General features: G+C 38.0%; 1 protein-coding gene across 6 annotated transcripts in view; it reads left to right on the forward strand.

Annotated features, from left to right (window-relative positions):
- The window catches only part of LOC125323714 (muscular LMNA interacting protein), a 103,660-nt gene that overhangs the window by 53,444 nt on the left and 29,784 nt on the right, over positions 1–20,432 (forward strand). For 3 of the 6 annotated variants that reach the window (XM_048298902.1, XM_048298900.1, XM_048298903.1), the window contains 6 exons: positions 3,902–3,973; positions 13,003–13,068; positions 13,147–13,230; positions 13,326–13,385; positions 15,106–15,150; positions 17,629–17,673. In XM_048298902.1, the coding sequence (XP_048154859.1) occupies positions 3,902–3,973; positions 13,003–13,068; positions 13,147–13,230; positions 13,326–13,385; positions 15,106–15,150; positions 17,629–17,673 (372 nt within the window). Of the gene's footprint in view, positions 1–3,901; positions 3,974–5,753; positions 5,978–13,002; positions 13,069–13,146; positions 13,231–13,325; positions 13,386–15,105; positions 15,151–17,628; positions 17,674–20,432 lie in introns of those variants that run through there. The other 3 variants (XM_048298901.1, XM_048298904.1, XR_007202623.1) reach the window with 3 other exon arrangements.

The following is a 20,432-nucleotide window of genomic DNA, read 5'->3' on the forward strand; positions in this document are numbered from 1 at the left end:
GGTCTCAGGCAGTAAGGAAATGCTCTGCTTGTGACACAGAGCTATTGCCTGGGCTTATATTTGCAGAGGTTGTTATACTCCTTCTATCTTTCCTTCTGTCTTTCCTACTGTCCCTTTTCCTACTAATTCTGCTTTATCATGCAATATGGTGGCACTTTTGAAACTGCCCCACCATTCCATGGAGACTGGGAGAATGTCCACCAGTATAATACACTTGGACCATTAGTCTGGTGTAATTTTTAAACATGTAGACAAAACTGACTCAGCTGGAGATGTGGAAGACCTAAAGTATCTAAATCTAACACAGCTGGGTATTCAGTGCAGGAAAGCTCTCTCATGGCTTTAAAATGTGAGTCTGAGACCTCATCTACAGTTAATGATACTGTGCATTCAACATCCCCCTCCTGCTCTCACTTATTTCCATCCCTAGATTATGGCATAGCTCAATGAACGTTGCTGATGTGTTAATGGTAGCAGGCTGTCCAGTGATACTCCAGTGTCAAATCTCAGTATATTTCCACGGAAAAAAAGAAAAGTTTTGAGGAGAGACAACTTTAACATCCTAAGCAGCATTTAGGTCTCTTTAGTACTAATCAGCTCAACTTTATAACCAGGCAAAAAGCAGATTGCTTCATCTGATGATTGTTGATGCATGACAAGATCTTTTCATGTATGAATGTGCTAAGTGAACATAGAGGGGAAAAGACAGCATCTAGAAGTACTTGCCTTTGGTGTGTATAATTTGGCATGTGTAATTTTTCAACCTTAATGTTGCTTCAACAGTCATTGCAGCAACATTAAGACATATTAAACCAACATCTATTAAACCAGAATTCAGACATGCACCTATTCATAACCTATCCATTTGTTTAACTGTTTGTATATGTGTATTTATAAGCATATGCTTTCCCATGGTTTATATTCATTAATGATTTAAAAATAGGAATGTTTTGCAAAGTGAATATAAACATAAATCCACAGATCAGTGCGAAGTGTGAAGTTTGGGTGACCCCAGGAAATAAAAGCCCTCTCCCTAGACTTTGTAGATACTTTGATAGTGTCCTCATGGACCTAATTTAGCAAAATGGATGGTGAGACAGAGTAGGGAAAGATAAATTTGTTTCAACAAGGAACAGTTGTTAGAATAAAAACTTCTGGCTTTCTGGTTTGAAAAAACTTTGTAGTGGTTTCATGGTGTATCATTCTTACATATTCTTTGATTTTTCCTATTTGAATGTAGCTCAGGATTGCATATAGATCTACCCAGAACAGCTGGGGAACAAACTGACTTCAGCAACATGGAGCTCAGCACAGCTGCAAAAGCTACCATAAAGCAGGAAAGATTATTCAGGAGGAGCTCTGTGCTACTGTGGTTGGTCACTGATTGTAAGCCTTTACAGTGCATGTCTAGCACATTTTGCAACACCCTGTGGGTGTCTTAGGTGATCATTTGAACAAAAACTCAAGGACATTTTCCCCTGAACTCCCCAGACTGACATTTACCCAAGCTTTGATGTTGGAATTGGTTTGCTTTTGGCTGTACCAAGGTGCAGGCCAGCAGACCTAACTATCCATGGCTGTTTAAAATTACTGCTAGATTCCTGTGAAGCAGATTGTTAAATGTATTTAGGCATTGAAAAAGTAATTTTAAAAAACATGAAATAATGTGTAAAGAAACATATTTATAGAGATGAGAAACTGAATTAAAGACTTTCCACTCATCTCAAACCTGTGAAAATAGCACATTGCTCCCAAATTCTACAGTATCTGGAAGTCATGAAGCACATGAAAGCAGTATAGAAACTTTTACATTTTAACAGTCTCTTATGTCTTTGTTTAGTTCATATAATAGTACAACTAATGTCAAAGTGATAATAGTTTTCTTTTCATATATGATGTTCATTTCACCATGTCAAAGCCTATGTGCTTGTGAAGACGTTGTATTTCATGTATTTCACATGTTCAATTATACAGTTTTTAGTTGAATATCAATTATAATCAAACAAGGATACATTTTGTGAATATGCCTATTTTAATATTTGGAATTTGGTCTTCCATCTCAGTGATCAGTATTTTATCTCTTACGAATATAGTTTTTGTATATGCATTAATATATCTATGGAGCTATGCAGTGTTGCTGTCTAAATGTTCTAAGGGCAGGATTCAACTCACGTGACTTTTGACATTTGAATGTTACACATGGAAGCACAGTTTAGGTGATTCTATTACAGCTAATGGAGAGAATATGGCGTCTTCAGAAGATTATTTTATTTTACTTTTCTAGTTGCCTAGTTTGGGATGAGATTAATTCTACAGAAATGCCTATGATCATAAAAAGCATTCGTGTTGACTGAAGAGCCTGAATGGTAGACATCCAAGTTAGAATCACTAAACCTCATATGAATTACTATCCCATGCTCTAAAGCCCCTCTCACCAAAAAATAGAAAGAAGTTCAGTTCCAGCATTTGTATTCATCTGCTTTGTCAAGATCTTAATTCAATATGATTGCTGTGATTACTGACTTCTTGAATGACTCATTCTCCAGCTCCTCACTAAGAATGAGTGAAGTCAAAAGCAAACAATATTATGTATAGAAAGAATTAAAAGGTCGTGTCCTACACTATTTCAAGATAGGTGTGCAGATAAATTTCTTATCTGAGTTAAAATTTTGCCCACTCTGCTGTCATCAAGACTTTTAGTAGATATAAAGAAAATTAAAAGATAAAAAAAGAATGACCCAACGTGCAACATTCTCTTTCAGACTGTTATCTCATAACCACCAGTATTTACTGTTGCAGGTAATGGTACATTAAAAAACCTGACCTGATTAACAAATAACTTTATTTCTGGATGGTTATCATAGAAGTAATCAAACACTGACTTAAAAGTCTATTCTTGTGTGAATTTAGGATTTTTTGTTAGATTGTTGCCTAAAAGGGAACAATGTAACAAATATCTACACAATAATAATAGTAGTAATAGTAATAAAAATCCAACAGTCATGTGATTAAGAATCCTAGCTCTTGAACTCGTATAAGTATAGAAGAACCTCATAAATCTTTTTAAAGTTACTGAATTCAGCCTCTACATTTGCAATGAAAATGTAAAAAATATGGTTTGTAAGGAGTTAAAAATAACCGGGCAAAGTAATATATTCTAAGATATAAATTATTTGAAAATAATAATTTTTAAGGTTGATCTTAGAATTTTCCTACACAAACCCATACATTTTGTATGGTTTAGATTGCCAGTTCTGTAAGCTTTATAAGAGTATGAAAGTTCCTGTACTTATTTTGTTTGGTTGGTAGAGTTATTTATTCAGGAGATGAAAAGCTGCATCAAGACTTAAATGTTCTATCCACTCACACAAGCAATTCAGCATTTAAGGATCATAATCAGTCTCATGAGAGCCAATCACAGAAATCCCTCTGATTTTGTGGTTCAGGATCACACCACTCAGCAACCGTTGCTGAGGTGGATGTGCTGACAGTAATAGCTGTGCATTTTCATACCAAATCACCAGAAAAATTGGAAAAAACTTACAGCCTCTCCTGATACTCATTTAAGGGTGGTAGTCAGCAGAAAGTGGTTAAACTTAATTTGGAAGCTATAAGCTCAACTTACTTTAGAAGATGTAAGGTAGAGGGAATTTGCTTTGTCCTACTTCATTCCTAAGAACAAAACATGTACGTTACACGACTTTAAAATGTTAACAGAAACACAATATTTTCTTTAAGAAATAGCTTTTCTGGGAAATATGTAAGCATTGTTTTGTTGCAACGTGTCTGCAAGATGATTGGAATTGTCTTTCATTCTGTCGTACCTTTCCCCTCTCTTCCCTCTCTCTCCCTCTTCTACTCTGTTTTACTTCTCTTCCTGCTTTCTGGTTTACCCTTTTAGCAGTACAAGATCAAGACAAGCTACAAGGCATTTGCAGCAATCCCTACAAACACATTGCTTATGGAACAGAAGGTTAGTGTTTGCTCAAAGACATGAGCATTGCATTGTATATTTGAGACCATTCACCTTTATGTACAAATTCTGACATTTCTGTTGGGGGATACTGCAGAATGGAAGTTCTGGCGACTAACTACTCAGGATTATAATTCCAGCCATTTTTCAGGGTCAACCACTTTCACTGAAGATCAAAGACTTCACTACTCTGAATTTCTGAAAAGCAATTTACTATAAAAAAGGAAAAAATCCCAGTGTGCTAAAGGAAATGCCTTTTATGGCAACATCTCCAAATCTGTTTTGTTATTGGAAAGTGTCTGGAGCACTGCGGGGTATGCCCAGCCCCTGCCCTGGAGGGGGCTGATAAGGACATTGCATAACCTCCCAGCAGACTCCCCTTGGAAAAGGCAGCACTTTGCAGTGAGGGTGAGAGAAAACAAGAACCATCATCCTCTGGGAGACCTTATGTAGAGTCCTTGTAACCCATTGGCTTCTACCCTCTCACACCCACCCTTGTATCCCTATAAGATCTAGCCCTCTCCCCCTTTGACGGGGAGATAGAGGTGCGGGCAAATAAAGCTGCCCCATGTGGAACTGCCCTACGAGCCTCTCGTCTCTCTCCTCCCGGTCCAGCCTGGGGTTTGCCTCGCAGCACAAGCGCTGAAATCACTCCCGCTGAATCACTGAAGGGCTGACAGCCTGCTGAGACAGCCCCCCCTGCAGAGGCACCCCGGCGGCCGAGGGATCCCCGCAGACCTCTGGGGACTGTCCCTTGCAGGACGCTCTCTGTGGAGCTGTCACGGCTTCCTGGTCTGAGCCACAGACCCCATCCCGGCCGCTGTAGAGCACTGCTGTTCTGGGACCTGACAGTCAGTAGATCTTGGTCACTTAATGATTATTGGACAGCTGTGCTTATATCTGTAAATTTAACATCCCAAAATATGCAATTTTGACCAACTGCCTTGTTAAACTGTTAGAACCATCCTGGCCATTGTTCTGACCTCTGTTAACTTCCATTCTTCTTGAACACTTTAAGAGCTAGGCAGTGGGCCGTTCCCAGTATGTAGTTTGAGGTAACAATCATTTTCTGTAGGACAGGCAAATAGGTTCAAACCCCAGACTTCAGTGCATGGATTTACTACCAAAGTAAAAAAGCCAAAAAAGGTTAGGCTGTATAGTCCTTATTTAGATAATGCAACTTTAAAAGTCAATTGAAAATTTAAGCTTGCATGAAGGGTTCAAAATACCCATGGATATATATTTCCTAAATATTTTCCCCAAATTAGTTTTGCTCAAAAGAATATCTAAGTTTAACAAAAATTTTCTCTGATGATTGATGAGCTAAGTGTCTTACATGTTTAAAGACATAATCATGCTTACATCCAGTTTGTAGCTTTATCAGAAAAAGCTTTCTGTTCAGGACCTAGGTGAGGAACTTAGCCTTTGATTAATTTCTTTAAGACTAAGCATTCCTGACTACACATCTAAATATTTATTCACATATACAGCTCAGTTTATTTCACTAGTAGTTTACAAAGCCTAAAGTTATTGGAGAGGGTGAACTTAACTGTGTACAAAATCTGAAGATGATAATTGTCTCCTTGAAGTATTACTGATTGTGATCTAGTATTTATCAATTAACTACTATAAATCAGATTCTTTTTCAGAAAAAAAGAGACATTCCTTTCTTTTCCAATGTTCTTTTCATCTTGAATGATTTTTTAAAACCTTTGCATAAAACCTGATCCTTCCCTTACTTAAATCTTGAATGCACTAATGAAGGTTATGTTTGCTTTAGCTTGCAATGTGGTGCAATAGAAACGGCTCTGTAAAGGAAAATAGCCAATGCAGGAGATTCTACACCCCTACAGAATGTATTTTGGGAGGGTTTTGTTTGAGCAGAAAGCCTGTTAGCAGGTGGAAGAATTTGGTGGACTCCTGAAGTACCACTTCATAGTTGACTTCACCTGAAAGGCACTGTTCGTGCACTCTGAGACTGCACCACTCTGCAACCCAAGCCAGGTAGGTGACTCTGAGCAGGGTATTCACTCTAAGATCACACTCCTGATGTGAACTAGTGGGTTTATGTCAGCTGTCTGATTGCACTTTTTCATAAGAAAATGGATTTATTTTGATGGATTTTATTTATCTTGCTGGTGCTCTCCAGGGCATTGACTCACAACATGCATGTTACTTATGCCCAGTTCATAAAACTGAATTGTGCAATCTAACACCAGCATCTGTAGGAAAAGTAACGACTCAAGAGATATCTGTGTTTAAATAGACTTTTGGTTACCCATTGATTTACTGAAAATCGTAGCCTTGGTGTATCTTTCAGTAGTGAAAGTAGTCATGTAGTACTAATAAGAAATCAATTCTCCACTGTAGGATTTGCCTTCAGGAGAGACTCTTGACTAATTAACTTTTTAAGTGTGTGTTTCAGCATTGCCTGAGCACATGCTTTCTCCCATCTTGAGAATTATGGATAACAATCTCCTATTGATCTGCAGCAGCAGCTAATCGTAGCGCTCCTAAACTAGTCCCGTTGTGTTAGCTGATAAGAGTTTAGAGTATGACTCCTATGAGAAAGCATGAAGTAGTCACATGGCACACTCGGGCCCGCTGTAGCAAGCCTTAATATCCAAGTATTCTCCTCAGAATTGTTGAATTCATGATACATTCTAGCTTAATGACAATAATTGTGTTGTTGTTCCCATTTTATGCAAAGCATTTTATGCACAGAATTAAAAAGAGAGAGATTTAAGATGATAAGATTTTAACTGCATAAGTGATGTTTTATTAACATTAAAATAATGGTTATGTGATTAGAAATACAACATTTTTTTAAGATACATTTTTTAGCCTAAGGTGCTAAAAAAGTGTTTTGCTATGTGATTAAATTATAAATGCACATTGTCAGAAGTCAGCTATTTTCCACTGTGTGAGTAATTATATTACTTAATTTAAGTGGTCATGAGAAATAAAATTAGTCAGAATTGTGTTGTGGGTGATCTTAGTAACAATTCATCTGTAGTATTAATTAGATCCCACGACAGAAAACCGCTACTCACATGCCATGTAAGGTGCAATGATTTGTCTCCCTCTAAATTGTCTCCTGGTCTCTAACTTTCTCAAGTTTTCTTTTATGTTTGTGTAGATGCTTTCATTTAAACTGGCATTTTTCAACTCCTGCTTATGAAACCATTAGGCTGCCATTACCTTAATGTTTTTTCTAGAACATGTTCTTCTTACCTTCCAGTACTCTTACTCAAAGACAGCTGTTCTAGTATGTGCCCATTCGTAGAGAAGAAAAGGCTGATAGACTATATATGTGTATACTTTGAGTAACTCAGAAGTGGCTTAATCTCGTCAAATCTCACTGGCAAACTTCCCAGCTGTTTGAGTTTGTGTGAACCTGGTGTTTCTCCTATCACCTGCTCTCTGCTCACAAAAAGGCCTATCCAGGATATCTCTTGGAAGGTTGGGCTGTAACTTCCTTCACAGCCAGAAGACCAAAACTTGTTTTTAAGGGACTTATCCTCAGCATGGTCAGGCTCTGTCAGGGAGCAGCAAGAGGGGGTTGCTCCACAGGAAAGGTGTGTCAGGAGCTGAGATGGCAGCAAGGATGGCAGGACAATGTCCTCATCAGCAAGGGTACAGCTCCACAGTGCCCGAGCAAGGACGGCAGAAATGCTGATAATGAGTTGATGATAATCAGGGTCAGTCAGCAGCCACACATATTCAGAGCTATGAGGCAGGTCCACAGACTGTGATACTGAAGTCTCCAGCTCAGCTGATGATAGGATCCACAGGCTAGAAGGGGAAGCTGAGCAAGTTTAATACAGGCATAAGGAAAAATTTGACAGAAAGAAATAATTAACGATTAGAAAAAATTGCTGGAGACTGAAATAGGCTCTTTATCACAAAAATTGAAAAATCAAGACAGGACATTTTTCTGGCTCCTCATATAGTAATTCCATGTAGTCCTGTGGTTTAAAGAAGTCAGACTAGGTGAGCACTGTCATTCCTTCTGGCCTTATTAGCGCTGAGACAGTGAGTCACCCTTCTGCAGACACTCACTCTTGTGTAGGTTCTACAATTATATGGATGTGATAAGAGTCTAATTCAAAATTCCATTCTGAACTGGGTATTATTTAAAAAGTAATGTTTCTATTATTTAGAGGTTGTATTTATCAAATATCTACTACTGTGTCTTTCAGTCAAAATGGATAGATGAAGAGTTTATTTCCAGGAGCTACAGAAAAATTCATAACGTTGCATACCTCATGTTAAGAAAGAAAGGCAATAATTGTGCAGTTGTAGAGTGATAAAGGACCTTGTATGTCTATAATAGTAACCAAATATGCGAATGCAGAAGCAGCCTATGAGCTCCCTTTTTCTTTCAAGGGCCTTGAAAGTTGACAGTCTCTTAAAACAGATCCAACTTCATCTTAAGGATTATGTAAAATTTGAGATGGAACCCAAAAAACTGTTGTAGGCCTTGGATTTACAAACCAAAAAAGTTTTCTCTTAACACTTCTGTGGTCTTTGGTCTACAGCAAGGTCTATGCAGGGAAATCTGGGTTTGTTGTATTTGTCCAGCTACACGTGCTCTACATGCTAATTGGGTGAATTTCCCTTATCTGAGCATCATTTGAATGGGAAGGAAACATGGGCATACAGACTTGGTGCTCAGACTTCCCTCAGCCTGAACTGGAGATGAAGTGTGGCACACGTGTTACAAGCCAGCATGATGGAATGTGTCATGAAACACACCTGCTTCACAGCTGAGGCTTATCCCACACTGACCAAGTCTTCTGAATAACACTAGGCATGACTGGCTATGGGTGGAATAGGTGCAAATGTCGACTCATCTGGATTGCATTTATCAAGTAATTACAAGCAGACAACAATAATTTCAATTCTAAATAAATGTAGAAAAAATAAAACAGTCTTTCCATGTTTTGCTACACTTAGAAAACTCCAAAGACCTGGTAATTGCAACCCATTGCCTACAAAAACAGACTATAGGCAATGCAGCATATTCTCCTTGTGGAAAGAAAAAAAGAAAAAGGTATTTTCCTCTGCATCCAGAAGGAAAAAGAAGGCATGTTGGGTTTTGGATTTGGTTGGTTTTTGTGGGTTTTTTTTTAACTGAAAAGGAAGAAATGCAACTGAGGAAATATGGCAGTGTTCAGCTACACTGAAAACCCAGCTTTAAGTTCTTGCCTTTAGGAAACTCTTACTTATTGTATTATCAAAAATCCATTACTATAGGAACTGATCATGGCAAACGCAGATCCAGGTCATTCCTTGAAATCGTACAGCAGGAACCTGGAAGCAAATTTTTCTCACTCTCAGACGATTGACCTGACTGCTGGACAATTGGCTACTAGGCATGTCAGAACTTTCTGGACCTGGAAAGCATTTCTGACAAGACTTTGTTGATAAAAATAGATTTTAATTTTCCCCAAATAATTCTGGTGTGCACTTACTATATGAATTTCTTGCATCCACATTATGTGTTCACACCAAAGTGTTTCTCAAGGCTAGAGATAAATACCTCATGGTAAGAAAGAAAGGCAATAATTTGTGCAGTTGTAGGAATAAATGAAAGATCTACTTTGTCTGTAATAATAATCAAATGTGCCAATGTGGGAGCAGCCTATGACCGCCCTCAGTTTTCATGGCCCTTGCAGTTTTCAGTATTAATTATTTTATAAGACAGAAAGTAGTCAGTATAATTTCATTAAAATTTTCAGTATAATCCCCCAGAATCTTCAAGAAATAAGTTAAAGGAATTAATGGTATGTGAAGTTCCATTACACAGTGGGATTTTTTTTGCATGTGCTGAGGGCTTAGGAAAAGATAGTGATGGGAAAAATATGCTCAGTCCAGGGTTTTCACAATACAGGAAGAGGAAAGCTATGTCAGATCTAGGTCACAAAATTATTTTTTTCTTTTTCTATTGATGTGGTCTATTGGTGGATGAATTAATGTTCTATATTTCCTATATGTAACCACGACATTTCAGTCTTCTAACAAAATACTGGAGATTGTGTTTGGATCATTTACCAGTATCCTTTCAGCTCTGATAAAGTTTTAGCACTCAAAAAGGAAGAAAGAGGAGGGAAGGATTGTAGTCGTCAATGATGTCAATGGCACAAATGCATCACACCCTCAAAGTTGCCCTTTGCATGGCAAAAAATTAGTGATTCACCACATGGTTATTTCATATAAATTGCTTTACATTTTCATTATCTAAACTACAATCTTCTTTTAAATTTTGGTACCACTGTTGTTTCATATATAATCAAAAATTTGAATGTCTAAATAAGAATGTTCCACTTCTGATTTGTTAGACCATCAGCCCAGGAAGAGAATCTTGAATGCTGTTGATAGTGCTAATCAGCAGCATGTAGATAGCACTACTGTTTTAAATTAATCATAATATTTTTGCATGATAACACCAGTAATTTTGGAAAAAAGTAGTTGTACATTTTTATCTCAATTTCTTTCTATGTGGAAAAGTGAAAATAAAAAAGAAGGCATGTTGAAAAAAAGAATTGAGACGTGTTTTGAAAAGCTAACAACAGGTTAAACAGAACCATTTATCTCTGTAGAGGTGGTAGGGATAGTTATAGAAAGTATAGTTTCCTGTTTCTTCTCTTTCTTTGGAGGACTCAGCTGTTCAAATAAGATAAAATGAAAAATAAGGGAAAGAAAAAAGAAAGAAAAAAAGATGAACTAAAGAGGTGAAAGAGTGAATAAAATTTGATTAATTGGTTTGAAAATTAAAATTTTCTCTTCCCAAAGGTACAGAAAGGGAGAACACTGCAGCTTTTTCTAGTGTGGCTCCTGCGTGATGGTTGGATCTCAGGACTGTGGAGGATGCAGACCTCAGGTGCTGTGCTCACCTGAATTCCTTAGTCACTGAAGGCTCCAAAATGGAAAGATATTTGGGAACTCAGTTTCTACTGAAACTGATGAATTCTTAAATTAGCCAGTCTTGGCTCTGAACAGACACCTTTGGATGCAGCTGTAATTCCTGTAGAAAGATTCCCCCAAATCTTCAGGCTAGTTGTTTCTTATCCTTGGTTGCATTCACCCACTATTCTGGTGAAGTGAATATGAAACAGAAACATGTAGTTTTTTCTTAACAATTCCTTTGTTAGGTTTAATATCTTACTGGTTTCTTGGGGATTTTGAGACGCTGACATATTTCCCCATTCCAAACCCATGATTGATTAAAAGTTTTCTTTTTTCCTAACTCAGATTCAAACTCATCATCCCTCTACAACAGGCTGCTTTGTCAATCCCAACCCTAATAGCTACTGAAATTACTCTCTACTTAATTTTATTGCTTCATTTTAAGTTTACCAGAAGGATGTAATATTACCTGAAATTGAACCAGGGCCACTGTACTTGAGTGCAGCGCTGAGCTCTCCTTAGCTGAGCCCTCCTCTTCGACAGGACTGTTCGTCTTTTTGAAACTCTAGCTGGGTAACAATGATGAGACTGCAGAGATGAGAAAGGCTATTTGTCTTTTCATGGTCTGTCTTGGGATAAGATTACATTAATTTCTGTATATTAAAGTGAATCACTTTTACTTTTTACCTTTTGAACTACAACTACTCTATGGCCAACACATTTGTCGGGAGATGGAGAGAAAGGAAGAAATGTTTGGAAAGCAACTACTTTTAATTTTAGTAGAAGGCATGGTGTTCCATAAATGTGCTTTTGTGCAAGATCATTTGTGGATGGTATTAGAATAATATTAAAAGTAAATTGTCATTAACTTTTCACTTAGGTATACATAGATGTATGCTGCAAGTAGCTGGACAAGGAAAGAAATCAAATGTACTCAGCAAAGTAAAACTCAGAAATAAGTATGCTTATTTTCTTTTTTATTTTTTAAAGATTCTGACATTTCCCTCACAGCTGCACATAGTCTCCTGCATTTGGCAGCCCTCATACCCACCTCACTGGGACCAGTCCATTCCTGCAGAATCCCACATGCATGAAAAAAGGGCTTTACTGGAATGCTCTTTTTTTTCTCTTATACTTTTTAAAAAAAAAATTGACAAAATGAAACCTTACAAAACCATAATGTGTTAAACAAAAAAACCTCCACAAACCCTGCAGTTCCGTTCCCTGTAGTCCAACTTCAGCAGACATATCAGCAGGCTTCCAGAGTAATTTTTGGTCTCAGCACGGTGTCTATTTGAAAATCACTTCAAAGCAAAAATGGATGATGGCAGGGAGAATGTGCTTCACAGATGTTGGACAAAGATGAAAAGGGAACAGAGCAGTGGATTTTGGATTTTGAGAGTGTTTTGTGACCCTTATAAAGTGAAGGGATCGGCAAACTGATTTCCACTGTTCTCAAACCTGCTCCAAGTACTGGCATAGGAAAGTGAGCTGTATAGCCAAGCACAAGAAGCTTGTGTTTTGTTTTGGAGAGATTGCATATCTGCTTAGTGTGAGATCACAAATAGAGTATAGAGCATAATTTGCTTTGTACATTTCTGATTTCAGGCTAAAACCCAAGAATGTCAGACACTATTTTTGTTGCAAGGTGAAATCACCATCCCCTTTAAACAGGAGACAATTTTTACAGAAAACATCTACTGAGGGAAAAGAAAGGGCCTCCTGTGTGTTTGGGTCCCTGCCTTGTCCACCTGCTCACAGCTGGTGGATCTCCAATGGCAGGCAGCAGAGTGCACACTCACTGTGTCACGTTTACTGTGAAGGAGGGGGCATTGTTGAAGGAGAAGACAATTTGAACTGGTAGCTTCTGACCTTCAAAAGTAGAGATGATTCACCCTGCTTGAATACTCTCTTCTCTGTAAACCCATATCTACATTCTGAATCAGGTGTTGGTAACCTGTAGAACATCACTAGGCCTGTAACTTCTTTTTTTTTTTCCATATTTCCATGGTGAAAGAGGAAGTGCCACCTTTGGAAACAGTGTTGCAAAAAGCGCATGTTTGCTTGGTTTTTAAAATTTTCGGCTTGGTATCACACCAATACCTCTTGAATTGCAGGCATTAGAAGAGCCGACCAAGCCTGCTGGTGTGACTGAAGGAGCTGCTTTGGACACTCATTCAGAGGTAGTGATGTTATTTATCTTTCAGGTCTATACTTGAAAGCAAAAAGCAATGGTTAACTGAGTGATCCATCCTTTTCAGATGTGCTCCCCTGCCCAGCTCAGACAACAGACAGAAGAGCTGTGTGCTGTCATTGATCAAGTCCTGCAGGACCCATTGACTATGGTATCCCATCAGTACATGGAATGGACTTATTATCTTCTTTTCATTATGTCTCTTGTCATTAATATGTCCATTCTCTGTTGAAAATAATTTTCCAGCGCCGGTGTGAGTCTTCTCCAAGTTTTCTGCAGATGAGCACCGAGTCAGATGTTGGCAAGGTAAATGAATAAGCCCACCTCCACAGCAAGGTCTCTTTTCAGGTAGATATCAAGGCAGGCAAAATCAGTGGGCAGTAGAGACTGCTGCTACAGTAAAACCGATGGCAACACAAAGCTGCAGCTGAGAAATGCAACATCAGAAGCGTTTGGCAGTTAAAAAAGCATGGAAGGACAGAACTGTAGCCCTGGAGTCAATGCAGTCTTTGCTGCAGGATGCTTTCCTGAAGTCAGAAGGAGATATATTATGAAAGAGAAACAGTTTATTAAGGCTTCAGAGGCTAAAAATCTCTCATACCTTGCCTGCCTTATGGCAGGGTCTCTGGCCTTCTCCCAGATTTCATTCCATCCATATGTCCTTACTACAAAGCAACCAATGTTTCTAGCTTCAATGGCTGGAAGCATCTTTCAGAACATAGGGTTTTTTTCAAGATCATTATTTATTTTCAAATAATGGCAGTATTAAATTAACAATTGGACTTGCTCTGAGGTTCTGATCTCATTTTAAGTCTCACCACTCCCAGAAGGAGGATGTCTGCAACATCTCTTTCTCCTGGATAACTACAAAATAGGTAGTGAGAGTCAGGGTCAATCCTCTACTTCTAAACTTCTGTTTTCATTAAGTTATACTGATGTGCCTTCTGAGTTCAGAAGGATGGCTAACCAAGGGAAGAAGGTCCTGTATTCAGTTTGCTCCAGGTAAATTTAAGTTGCTCGTGGTAGCTATCAGAAAGTGAAAATGGAGGATACCCAACTGAAAGTGGGAGGAAAGGAATTTCTGGCAGATGAACACATCAAAAAGTTGATCCATTCAAAATATCACACTGAATGTCCAGTCCACCATGCAAGAATAGGGCACCGGTGCAGCATTTCTGAGTGGCTATATTGAATATACAATTCAAATTTAATTTTCATTTTTGAAATTGAAATTACTTCTGTCAATCAGCATGCAGCAGTGAATTAGACTCCTAGAGTCTGAAAGACAGAAATGTGATAGCAGCTGAAGGATGGGCAGACACTGTTACTGAGAGTGTTTCCTAATGCCTGAAGAATCTGAAGTGGTTAAAATGCTGCTACTAAGCTGATTTATAGTATCCAACAACCACTTCCTTGGGCAATTGAGAATGGAAGGCATCTTTAAGCCGTCATGATATCAAACAAAGGGGGGCAAAAGGTGGGCTTAACAGGATGTAGCTTAGGGACCAAGCTAAAAGTGGTGAAGATCTCAGAATGAGGTCAAAAAGTGCTTAACAGGGTAAACAAAGGTCATAGACATGAAAGAAAAAAAGAGCTGATAAGTAACTGCCATAGAATTATTATGGATTAGTCAAATTAAAGCAAGTTCTTGCAAATGAGAGCACAGAGAGGTAATATTTTAGGGTATTTTGTGAGCAAATGTAACTTAAATTTCATGGGGCAATGATACCTATGGCTATCTAATAATAAGCATTTTGTTATGAGAGTTCTCATATTAAATGCTGTCCTCAATAAAGCAGGATCAATATTTTTGAGCAGTAAAATTAAGTAGCATTTTCTACAGGAAATATACAAGCAAAACTTAAATATGCCTTAGTCTCATGTATGGTGTGAATCTTTCTGGAAAACTTAAGTTTTCCTGAATTTGAGCAATTAATAAATTCTCAGAATGCTGAAAATCTCTTAGGGTTACTGTTCAGAGTAACACAATATATTAATCATACATCTATTTTTTTTTACTTACAAGATGTCAACAACATTGCAGAGAGCAGCTGGGCGTGAAACCAGATATGTAAGTACTTTTACAATTGCTCTATATTTTGTATGCAGAAATGCTTACTTTGTCTGCTCCTAAACGATACTGGGTGAGTCTGAACAAGCATCTACTTGTGATACCAGGTGTTGACTAACACAGACAAGCACGTGTATAACAGTGCTGGCATTTGAGAATTGAGGTGTCTTCCCTGTAGTAAATCCATCATGGCTGGAGTCTCTTCACTGCTGTGTCTGTTGATAATTTTACCTGTATGAATATGATATTAAAATTAATTTCCTCACACACTTTGTTGTTGTTTCCTTCAAGCCTGGGGCAAGAGTTTGGCTGTTTGGTAAACAGACTGTTTGTTATAGGTCCTGAAGGGTCCATTGTAGGGGACTTGCTTTGGTAGAAGTCCTTTAGTTCTTTCTTATCCTTCAGAGTTTGGGGTTGATCCAAATTTTTCTTTCCAAGGTACAGAGCTGGCTGAAAACCCACAGTTTAGATGAATAGAAGCTGTTCTGTCACGTACACACACATTCCAACATATGATGAATATATCTATATTGAGTCATTTGTCCAATTATTGAGACATTAAACTCAACGAACATTTTAATTCTCTCTAGTATACACAGTTACTGCAGGTTCCACATTTTACTTGCAACTCATCTAGTCATGTGGTGAGAAATCTCAGCTTACTATTCATCATTCAGCATTTCTATTGAACCTCAAATCAAAGCAGTGCTGGCAAAGCAATAGAGGTCTCCCAGTTTTATGCCAGCACAATGCTTGACTGATCAATTCAATTTTGCTTCCTGAGTGTGGCAGTATGCATATTTTATTGCATACTGTGATTTTTTTGCTTGGCAGATTGTGCTGGCTCAGACTAATTAGGAAGAATATCAGAAGAGAGCTTTTTAATGAAATAAAAGAGTGTACTTCAGAGATAGTCTTTGAGAACAGAGTGTATTAAATAACACTCCAGTGCAGATCTCCAGCTCCCAAAACTGGAGCCAATATTTACCATAAATTCAGGCATCCAGCTTAGGGATGCCTAGGGATACAACCAGTTTCTCTTTGCTGGCGTGGAAAATCACCCTTACAAACACTTCTTTGTCAGTCTCCACCAGAACTTTCTAGATGAATGAACAAATTAATATTTAAAAATGTGTTTGGGAATAACACAGAGCATTATTGGTAGGCTAATCTTTCCTATAAATTCTGCAAGTGTGTTGAATTTTTTGAGTGTCAGGAGACAGACTGGGGTCTCCAGGCTGGGCTGTGGTGCCTGAGCTTGATGGGTCCAGGCTCTCCTGTGCTCTGCCATTGCTGTACTCTGCAGCAGTCTCCTGAGGGATGTAACAGGTGTCTATAACAGCATAGGTGCATCACAGCTCTTTCCCCCTCTTTTGCTCTTCTTCCTTAGTAGGAGATAAAAAGGCTATTTCTGCCCCAGTTAATAATCCAGGAGGTGGTTTGTCCTCTGACCCTTAGGAAAAGGGCACACAGAAGTGGTTTCCCATAGACTTGTCTTCTTTTAGTATTTATGATATCTAATATTGGGATGCTTGTCAAAATGTTGCTTTGAGGGCATTTTTGGTTAAAAGAGGAGCTTAAATTTGTTTATGAGTAATGCTAAAGTATTATTTATAATTGCCACATATAAAGGTATATATATATGCACACATGGGAATATTGCTAATTACTCCAGTAGGTTACATTGAGTAGTAGATTGTACAAGTATGTTGGGATAGCTTGCCATTTAACAATGAAAATGTTACAGATTTGCCTTGGCCTCAGCTGTCTTTTATCTTCTCATGCACTTCAGAACCTTTTAAGGATGTAAGTGATTGTTCAAGTAGCAAGGGAGTGTATAAAAATATGAAAACTAACTTCAGTGTACACCTGCTGACAGCTAAGTACTACAGTTATAATTCAACAACTTTTAAAACTGTATGATCTTTGATATGATCCCATTCATCATTGAATAAAAATGCATCTCTCTTGGCTTTAGGGATGATACCACTGATTTTTAATAATAATATAATGATTCTCTAGATAGGAATTTCTCATGATTAACTGGAAAAATGGATGTCCATATTACTGACATGTATGCTTAAGTAGGATTGTTCTGGTTCTCCTACTGTAAAGTTAGGAAAGATTGAGAAGGTAGTCAACCCAGTACTATTCATAGTGTTAATAGCATTGATGCTGCAAATTAACAGCCAATGGCAGGCTCAGGATAATAAGATTTAAATTTCACTATTAGATCAAGCTGAAAAAGGGAAATTTTGTTGCACTCGGAAAAAAGAATCCCTAAAATCTTAACAGGTATTTGATTATATCTAGAAATAAACTGGAAATGAGAATGTTTTATATTCTGTCATATCGCTGCATCTGTGGGAAAAGCTTCTGTAGCTAAGCTAAGCCTAGGGCTGTACCTGGATTTTTTTCTGTCATCATTATAATCACAGATACTGCATATGATACTGTATGTATTAATCTTTTTTGCAGGCCAACCTTTACAAGTCGGTGCCTATAGTAACTGAGAGTCAGCTGGTATGTATAGCACAGCTGTGATACACTGCTTTTCAAAATGTGCACAAGCACAAAATTTTATTAAGTATTATTTGCTTTCTTAGTCCTTTGAAAAAACCTGCTGTCAATATCTTTTTACAAAGCTGAATTGCTTCTACAGAGCTGTATTGCTTTTCTTTCTGTGCTGAACGCACACCTGTTTAAGAAGCTATAAATCCTGACACTACTTGTAAACCTGTGGGCCAAATGCCAAACTACAAAGTCATGCTGAATCTTGAGGTGTACGACAGCAGTAGAGTCTGCTGCTGGTTCTTGGAATCTTTCAATATTCCACTTCCTCAGTTTTGTTTGAATGCAAGAAGACTAGCATCTATTTTCTTCTTACACTGTTTTACATCAAAGCTGCTTTAACTAGCGAAAAGCAAGGGTAAGGTCAAGTCAGAAAGTGAGATTATGTATCAGACGTTCATTTTAGCTCTGATCACAATTTCATCTTCTTGGAGCCAAACTTTCTGAAGAAGAGTCAGAAGAGAAATCATGAAACCTGCCCAAGTGACAGTGACCACTAATGAATGCTTCGGGAAGAAAAGAGATGTGGATGAGAATTTTTCCCCTTGTATTTCAACTAATGGAATCTTAGGGACTTCCTCAATCAATTTCTTCTGCCTAGCAATCTGACTGTGTCTTCTTTCATGATTTTTTCCAGTTACTTTTTGAATATTGTTATATTTTGGTCTTTATAACATCATCTATCCATAGGCTTTACTTTGTAATTATGCATTGTGCAAAATAGTACTTTATTTCTTTGTTTTAAACCTATGACTTGACCTCAGTTCTTGTACTGAAACAGCAATTAATATTTCTTTCTTCACTTTATAAGTAACATCAGTTATTTTCTAGGTATTAAGAATAATACACTACCAGTCATCTCTGTTTCTTGTAGAAAATTGAAAATTCCGTGGTCACTCTTTGAAAAGTATGGATACTGTCCCATATCACTGTTGATCCTTCTTGCCCTTTTCTTTATCTTTTTCAGGTTTTTGTTTTTGTGATTGGGAGACTAAAACCATAAACTGCTCTTGTATAGCTCTGAATACAGAACTTCCAATTTACACGAGGGTGTGATAAGGTCCTTAATTGATATTTCTATTCCTTTCTTAACCACTTATAGTACTTTATTTAGTTCTTCTGACTTGTATTGAGCAGCAAGCCAATGTTTGCACAGAACTGTACACAATAAAGCCAAGATATATTTCCTGAGTAGTGAGAACTGTTTTCTCAGCTAATTAGTTCATTGGTGCATGAGCATGAACAAATTTAGGATGTAGTTTAATTTTTTGCTGTGAAATGTATCAATGCTGAATTCAGTTGTGTTTCACCTGCCTTTTATCATTCATTCACTCAGTATTGTAAGATCTGTTGGTAACTCTTTGCACTGATACTTTGTTTTTACTCCCCTAATCAGTATTACCAGCAAACTTCGTCACCTTGCCAGACACTCTTTTCTAGCTGATCTGCATCCATAATTCAAAGCCCAGATTCCCAAGCAGATCTCTGAGGAACTCTGTTTGTGACTAGTTCCAACTCCGCTGCTGTGGACAGGGACGCTTTCACTAGACCACGTTGCTCAGAGCTCCATCCAACCTGACCAGGGTTGGGGCATCCACAACTTCTCTGGGTAACCTGTTCCAGTGCCTCACCACTCTCACAGTAAATAATTTCTTCCTAATATCTAATCTAAACCTACCCTCTTTCAGTTTCAAGCAAATCCTTCTTGTTCTGTCACTGATGGAATGGGGTTGCAACTGGAACCTGACCCACCAGTTTCAGCAAGATCTCAGGGGCAACCAGTGTTATAATAACAGGGGAGAAAAGTAGAGGTGAACATGCCCATACATCTGCCGACGTTTAGTCTTCTGACTTCAGACAGATATCATGCAAGGCTCATTTTCATGTGAAATACCTTCTGCTCCTGAAGGAGGGTGGCCATGTCTGTACTGCCTATGGGGAGGCACTCTGGCTTATTTCTAATTGTGCACTTGCTGACCTGGGCCAAAACCATGCCAGAGAATACCCTGGCACTGGGCCAGTATCACTGATTATGGGTCAGCTTTGGAACTTGTGCCTTGGCCCCGTGTAATTTGCTGGAAGTTCTGTACCCATGCAAAGGCAGCCCAGTGCTACCATAACAGCCTTTACCATTTTTTGATGTTGTTGTAGGAAGACCAACAGTTTCCTCAGCAAAACTTAGTTGTAGATTGTTTCTCAGTATGTCAGCTGTGACATCTGCCATCAAAGAAAGAGTTCAAGATCTTAGTTTTGGATCAAAGACTTTATATAGCTTGTCAGAGTGCTAATAAAGTGTTTAGAATTCTGGTAGCTGGCTGATATCTCTCACTCTGGTAGCAGAGTCAGTCATAAACATATGACTCAGTCAGCACTTGAATACACGATGTCGTTTAGAAAATGCTTCCTTAAAAGCATTTCTACAGCATGCTTTTGGAAGAGGTTTCTTACAAAAGGAGAATAGCTTATCCTTGATGATTTCAGGTACCACAATGGGCTTTTAATTGCATAGTTACATGGCGTGGAGGAGTTCTAGAAGGCCACAGGTCCTTCTTCTGCATAATGATGACTTGATAACAACTGCACCTTTGTTTTTAGATTTATATTTACCTTTCTGTTGAAAGCCAGATATTGTAGGGATGCTTTTCAGAAATTTTGATAGAAAAATAAGTATTTTTTGGTGAATCCTACAAAGATATATTAATGAAATATAA

This window comes from Corvus hawaiiensis, chromosome 3, assembly GCF_020740725.1.
Source record: "Corvus hawaiiensis isolate bCorHaw1 chromosome 3, bCorHaw1.pri.cur, whole genome shotgun sequence".
Classification (NCBI taxonomy): Eukaryota; Metazoa; Chordata; class Aves; order Passeriformes; family Corvidae; genus Corvus; species Corvus hawaiiensis.